The 7,660-nt window shown below is 44.0% G+C and overlaps 1 protein-coding gene across 2 annotated transcripts; it reads right to left on the bottom strand.

Annotated features, from left to right (window-relative positions):
- Positions 1 to 2,900: 2,900 nt before the first annotated feature.
- LOC124148015 (peptidoglycan-recognition protein SC2-like) lies at positions 2,901 to 7,280 on the bottom strand. Of its 2 annotated transcripts, XM_046518941.2 has the most exons (5): positions 7,056 to 7,280; positions 6,027 to 6,084; positions 5,355 to 5,555; positions 5,001 to 5,114; positions 2,901 to 3,159 (listed from the first exon to the last, which is right to left on the bottom strand). In XM_046518941.2, the coding sequence occupies exons 1-5, from the start codon at positions 7,263 to 7,265 to the stop codon at positions 2,960 to 2,962; spliced, it is 783 nt and encodes a 260-aa protein (XP_046374897.2). In that variant the 5' UTR covers positions 7,266 to 7,280; the 3' UTR covers positions 2,901 to 2,959. The 2 variants fall into 2 exon arrangements, with proteins under 2 accessions (XP_046374897.2, XP_048247771.1); XM_048391814.1 differs by lacking the exons at positions 5,001 to 5,114; positions 5,355 to 5,555; positions 6,027 to 6,084; positions 7,056 to 7,280 and adding an exon at positions 4,407 to 4,950.
- Positions 7,281 to 7,660: the final 380 nt, after the last annotated feature.

The following is a 7,660-nucleotide window of genomic DNA, read 5'->3' as shown; positions in this document are numbered from 1 at the left end:
CATTCAAATTTGTTTTGTATGATTATGTCTTATAATTATTTTAGGATGGAAGGTACAGTTACCAAATAAAATATGCTGAAATATCAATTCATTATGACCATATTTCATGATCTATTTTTTAAAGTAACCCTCCTTACATTAAAGATAACTATTTAAAGAATAAAGTACTTAAAGACATTGCAACAAACCGAATAATCAGGGGGGAGACTTTAAACTGAGGGGGGCGCGAAATATATCCGCCCGGGGGAGATTTTATTTCAGAACAGATTCTCCGGGGGAGAATCTGTACCGGTATAAAATCTCCGGGGGGAGAATTTGTACGGGGGAGAGTTTATACCGGGACACCGGCACTCCATTGTTTGCGGTACAATCAATATTTCTTTGTTGAAATAGCAATCGATCATATCAATGAATCCCCGTGAGACGAAGAAGGTGAACTTCATAGTGCAAAATGATGTGTATTCTTTTACACAAGGATGTTAGGACATTTAATCTCTTTGATTGTCACCTTTCTTTTTGTCATTTGGTCCTGGAAAATAAATACTGGAATCATGTGCTGAATAAATGAAAAATTATAAAATTAGATTTTCCTTTATTTTTTCACACAAGTAAGTCACAACAACACTGTTGCTAAGGTTCTGTATGTTGAAGCACCTTTCGAAAACGAGGTGAGGTGAAATTGGGTTTAACGTCGCGTCCAAGATTATTGCACTTATATAACGACGTGCATGCACGTGTACGTGTGTGTGTGTGTGGCTGCTTGTACTAGTCTGGACTGATGCCGATTTATAGTGCTAGCACACTGAGATACCATGCCGCAGTTTTAACATGAATACACCACTCAGACACAGTATACTCCGAGCCAACCAGTCCTTGTTTTAGCCCCTTAATAGCCCCTAAATGCCGAGCGCCAGACAGGGTAACAACAAGTACCATCTTTTAACTTCTTTTGGTATGACGCGGCTGGGCATCGAACCCCGGACCTTCCGCTCTCCGGGCGGACGCTATACCATTAGACCACGGAGGCGGTCCGGGAGGGAGAGTGAATGAAATGATTAAGTCTAGATGGGGCTGTGCGTAGTCAAAGGGCCCATAAGGCACTTAAGACACTTCCGTTACTAGAGTTATTGGGGGTGGTTTGGAGACATGTGAAATATTCTGAAATGCACAATATACGAGTTTCAAATATGATTGCAATGTAATCATCATTGATTGTAATAGTATATCTAGTTGAATGTATGATCGTCTTAATTGTGCGGGTTCTGAAATGAATTTCATCACGTTTGATAAGGTCCTGTGCTGTGACTTCAGTGATGTCGGGATATGGTTTTCGTGGCCTTTCGAAGGATGTAGTGTTTTCTGATGGACTTTCATATCCCCCCCCCCCCCCCCCCCCCCACCCCCCCTGCCAAATACTTCTGTTGGTGGTTGAGGGAGATGGCAATGGATATCGATCACACACTCTTTTATAATGTTGCATTTTACTTTCATTGGCGGTAAATGAAGTCTGTTCGCCATCAACCATGTCCCTCACAGTTTTATATAAAGTATTTCATTTGTATGCAAAATATATGACTTTGTAAAGTTTTGTAATTTTATTATCGAAGTAGTAAGGGTTAGTAGTAAGATGGCCTAGAACATCGTATCGTCGCCTAAACGATCTGATATCAAACTGTCGTATTTCTTTTATTAGACGCTGGGCCGTCTATTAATTTCTCGAGGGCCGTTGACCCGGCATGTATTAGAGACCTGGCTTGTATAAGAGACCCACAGTGTGATAGAAGAAATATCGATACTTTTACAGTTCCTATGGGTGATGGATCGGCAGCCATTTTTTATGAATCGATATGTAGGCTATCGATGTATTATTGCGCACGTTTTTTTGTGTGAAAAGGCTTAATCTATTAAAAAGGAGGTTTCGTAGCAAAAAGGAAAACTCTTTTTAACCAATCCGAATTAAACATTCGTCAATGGCATGGCGTCTGCTGAATATCAGCTAAGGCGCCGGAATTTGTTGTGCAGATTTACGTGCGAGGATCCTGTGATCGATGGTCCGAATCCATTTTAGACCATTTTAGACCAGGATCACGTTGTGTTTGCGTCCAGTTTTAAGTTGACATGTAGTGATGTAATTGCAATACTGTTTAATGCTTCCTTAAATCCAGCTCGTTCTAAGACAGACATTCCCCAGTAAGGCGGAAAGCTGTTGGTGGAGGGTTGACATCATTTCGCTCTTCAAGCATGGACTATTCATTTAAAAATTACTTGAACAATATTGGATCAGATATGGGTGTTAGCATTATGTGTTTCAGACTTGCAGGTTTTATTGAGTATGTGAGTCTGTTATGACGTCACCCTGGAAAGCGATGATATCATGATACAATGAATTGCATTGCAGAATTTGGATACAATTCAGTCGAATTGCTTCTGATTAATCAAATTTAAAATCTATTTTACGTGATAATTCGCAAAGTAGATCTTTGGATTGGGACAAACAAAATTCATAAATTATCAAGAAATGTATTCATAGACAGTGAAAATTCCAAATGGTTCACGCGACCCAATTCTCATTTAACAATGTCATTCAACGAATCATTATCTCGCTCCCATGCATTACACATGTTTTCATGCTTTCATTCAACCCTTGTACAATAATGACTGAACCGACTGACCGGTTGACTGTTTGACGCATCTCGTTATTGACTATTTAGCAGGGCGGTGGATTAGCCAAGTTGTTTGAAGCTACGCTCGTCACGTTCAATTACACATAAACTATCGGTCAAAACCATCTGGATTGACGATTCATGGACATCTACAGACTCTGTATCACTATAACTCAAACCGAAATCTACAATGTCTTGTTTAAGTGCTGAGCAATTGATAATTTTAAAAAATTGTTCTCAAGTTTCAATAATGTTTATTCAACATTTCATCATGTCATCATGACTAAATTAATATTTCAATAGTGTGGCCACGTTCTGATGAGGTTGTAGAGTGCCGTACCGGGACAGTCGGTGCTGCCCATGTCGCGGTGGCCTCTGAGGGTGTAGCTGGACTGAATCTTGCCCTTGCTGACGCCGCAAGCAATGAGAGCCTTGACGGTGTTGAGGGCCGCACTGTTGGGGACGTGCGTCATGAAGTTACCAATCATGCAGAAACCTACACAGAAGAAAGACCATATAATGTGTAGAAAGTATACAGGGAACACGTTACATTTATTAGACTTAGAAAAGCATGCAGTGCAATCAACGGATCCAACCGACAATAACATACTCACAGAGACAATCGGCTCACCCCTCCGTAACGCGCCATCTCTCACATCAGTTAGTCAAAACTAACTGCCCCACTACGTCACACAATTACATCACAATCTCATACAATCTATATACATACACAACATAGAACGTAACGAATGCAAGGACACCAACAAACTTCGAGCGTCAAAAGAAAACGGAAGTGGGTGGAATGCGAAGGGAGATAACTCCGTAATGACATAACGTTAGGGGCCACTAGAAAATATGGACCGACATATAACTTTACAAATGGTTACGTTATATGGCAGGGTATTTTATTGTTTAGCAATTATGGTAACTGGGTTACATTGTTTCTGTTGAGATTCGGTTGACTCTCACTGCATTGTGTTTGGACAGTGATCAGTCGTCAGGAAATCACCATATTTAGATGCTAGCGTGGTGTGAAGACTTCCGGTTTGGTATACCGCGGATGGTGATGGTTTGTTATAGATACAAGGAGAATGACCTATATTGCGAGGGCACTATGTGGAAGTTTCTAGAAGCTGGTTAGACAACACAAGGGGACAAGAGCGTGTTTACGTATCTCTCATGCATTTCATCAGATCGGAACCAGCTTTCATGTGAGAAGCACTCATCATCCCTCATTCCCTGCCTAGCTGGGTGACTATAGATTACTATCACTTTTGCTATCACCACTGAAATTCTATAATTGATACTGACTACTGCCATCATATTATTTATTGCCATTGAATCTTGTACTACCACTCTATTGTTTGCTGCCACTGTAATTGCTGTGCAGTGATTTGTATTGATTTGTAAACTTGAATTTTGTTAGATATTTGTTGATTATATACCACTTGTTGGTTGTTTGTTTGTTCACACTTATTTCTTTTACGTACAGATTTCTGGGTTAACACATTGTTTCAATTTCGCAATTGGCGCGTAACAGTTATGTCGATGTCAAATCTGCCCAAAAATCTTCACGTTTGTTCATCGACATCACTGTGGGCCTGGGTGTGAGCCCCTGTCCAAGCACTGACCTACCCAGGTCAATACTGTCGTAGCCCTGGGTGTGAGCCCGCCCAATCACTGACCAACCCATGCCAACACTGTTGTAGCCCCGGGTGTGAGCCCGCCCCATCACTGACTTACCCAGACCAACACTGTTGTAGCCCTTGGTGTGAGCCCGCCCCATCACTGACTTACCCAGACCAACACTGTTGTAGCCCCGGGTGTGAGCCCGCCCCATCACTGACCTACCCATGCCAACACTGTTGTAGCCCTTGGTGTGAGCCCGCCCCATCACTGACTTACCCAGACCAACACTGTTGTAGCCCCGGGTGTGAGCCCGCCCCATCACTGACCTACCCATGCCAACACTGTTGTAGCCCTTGGTGTGAGCCCGCCCCATCACTGACTTACCCATGCCAGCACTGTTGGAGCCCTTGGTGTGAGCCCGCCCCATCACTAACTTACCCAGACCAACACTGTTGTAGCCCCGGGTGTGAGCCCGCCCCATCACTGACTTACCCAGACCAACACTGTTGTAGCCCTTGGTGTGAGCCCGCCCCATCACTGACTTACCCAGACCAACACTGTTGTAGCCCTTGGTATGAACCCGCCCCATCACTGACCTACCAAGACCAACACTGTTGTAGCCCTTGGTATGAACCCGCCCCATCACTGACCTACCAAGACCAACACTGTTGTAGCCCTTGGTGTGAATCCGCCCCATCACTGACTTACCCAGACCAACACTGTTGTAGCCCTGGGTATGAGCACCTATTCTGTCCCAGCCACGACCTTCGTAGGCGTTGCCGTCTTCGCCGACCAGAAAGCTGTAGCCAATGTCGCTCCATCCTGTGAGAACAACAAAAAAGCAATGCATCCCAATGAACATGTTTAGCCTAGCGGCAAAGTGTCTCTGCCTTGTAAAATCTGGAAATTAGGTTACTGCGTAAACGTCAATGGATCCATTTCTCCCTCCCTCCTTCCCTCAATGAGTTAATCGCGGACTGATTGACTCACTCACCCACTCACCCACTCACTCACTCACCCACTCGGTCGCCCACTCGATCCCTCACTCACTCACTCACTCACCGTGGGTGTCCATATGGTAGTTCTGATAGCTCCTGACAATGGCGGAGCAGGTGCTTTGACTGGAGCAGGATCCACTCTCTCCATGATGAATAAATGCGTACTTCACAGCCCCGGCAAGGTGGCTGATGGAATGAGGTGCCCTTGCCCCCCACTGGGATCTGGTCACAATGTGAGGACACCCGGCGTGGGTGCTCGTACCACCTGTATTAAGAGGACTTTATATTATTTATTACCCTCATGGTACTATGCAAATAGGTATCATAAAAAACTGTTATCAAACACATTTGTCAAATCACTTGCATGGAATCTGATTGGTTGCAACGCGATGTTAAATTAACTTACTTGGAAAACTTGACTACTTTTCTCGGCACACAGCCTTTTGCACAAATTCAAGTAACATTTAAGACTTCAACTCCGTGCATAATCTGCCCGTATCATACACCTGCCTTCTCGGGATTTTCCCTACCCCTCTCCCTCCATCCCTCCTTCAATGTTCTCCCTCCCTCCCTCCTTCCTTCACAGGTCCCGCTCTCGCATTCCCCAAGTCATCTAGACACCAGTGCGTCAACCAAGCAAACGAAAAAGTCCGGCAATGCATTTGGATATCACTGTGTCTTCTAACAGTGCGAACCAAGATAGCGGGGATAGATATTACGAGGGTAAGATGTTTACCGGAAGAACCTCCCGAGCAACTCTGAATGTTGACGTAATGTCCCGAGATCCAGCCGCTCTGCAACAAAGATGGCGCCCATTGGAACAGATCAACATCAAGAACATATTGACATTATATCCATATCGATGTTTACATACTGGTATTGGTAGAAGGACCCTAGGCAGGATAAGTCTATCCCGAGGACACCCCCGAGCGTCAACATGACAGTCCGATAACCTGTCCCAAAGCCGACAAAAAAACCAACATAAACTACATTTCATAGTTCATCATAGTCCTACGAATCTTTCAAGGAGCTCAACAACGACCATTTTTTGTAACGATCTAAATGATGATGACAGCACTCTAACGCCACTACTAAAAGTATGATAACAAGAAACGTACTGGCCTTCTTCAAACCCATGCTGACCCTCTTCCTATCTTTATTGGTCCCCTTCTATCGTGTAGTGATCCTCTTGAAGCCCCTATTTGCCCTCTTAAAGTCCATATTGGCCCTCTTCAAACCAATATTGGCCCTCTTCCAAGCTATTGGTCCCCTTCAATCGTATAGTGATCCTCTTGAAGCCCCTATTTGCCCTCTTAAAGTCCATATTGGCCCTCTTCCAAGCTATTGGTCCCCTTCAATCGTATAGTGATCCTATTGAAGCCCCTATTTGTCCTCTTAGAGTCCATACTGGCCCTCTTCAAACCAATATTGGCCCTCTTCCAAGCTATTGGTCCCCTTCAATCGTATAGTGATCCTCTTGAAGCCCCTATTTGTCCTCTTAAAGTCCATATTGGCCCTCTTCAAACCCATGCTGACCCTCTTCCAAGCTATTGGTCCCCTTCAATCGTGTAGTGATCCTCTTGAAGCCCCTATTTGCCCTCTTAAAGTCCATATTGGTCCTCTTCAAACCCATATTGGCCCTCTTCCAAGCTATTGGTCCCCTTCTATCGTGTAGTGATCCTCTTGATCTTCCAGCGGCTAATTACATTTTTGTTATTAAGCCCGAGGCTGGCGACTTACTTACAATATGACATCCAGAACCTACCTGGCCGTTGAAGTTGACATGCACCCAACCGCTGCTCTGGTCGCCTTCATAGCTGGTGCAGCTTCCCTTTATCAGCGTGCCAAGGACTGCATGGCTGGTTCCAACACCCGAACGGACGTGGACATCTCCTGTCGCGCATGCGCACTGAGCAGCACTGGCTCCACGCAGAGTCGTTGCCAAGAGACCAACGGTGATCAAACTGAGCATCATCTCGAATCTGGAGACCTGTAGAAATGATCCACAAAGACTATTGATAAATGTTATATGTCGTCCACAGATACTTCTCATTCAAATAGTATTTCAGCAAATGTGTTACTCTATAAATCCCATTTTATTATATCATTGTAAGCTTTACAGTGATGAAGGATGTTAGAATATCCCAGGGATTTGGTATGTATTATCACGGTGAGTGAGTGAGTGACCCAGTAGATGAGTGAATACCATCCCATCAACTTGCCTTAAAATATTTTCCTATAGGACAAAAAAAAAGGAAAAGAAATGTTGCTCATTGTGGTGCTTGTCATCTGAAACCAAGGGGGTCAATTCTATTGTCCCCGGTTCCAAATTCAGCAATTCCTTTTTTTCGCATTTTAGATTTTAGTCTT

Source organism: Haliotis rufescens, unplaced genomic scaffold (assembly GCF_023055435.1).
Source record: "Haliotis rufescens isolate VD_foot unplaced genomic scaffold, xgHalRufe1.0.p SCAF_10, whole genome shotgun sequence".
NCBI lineage: Eukaryota > Metazoa > Mollusca > Gastropoda > Lepetellida > Haliotidae > Haliotis > Haliotis rufescens.
Note: the sequence above shows the minus strand (reverse complement) of the source record. Positions and strands in the feature narration are given on the sequence as shown.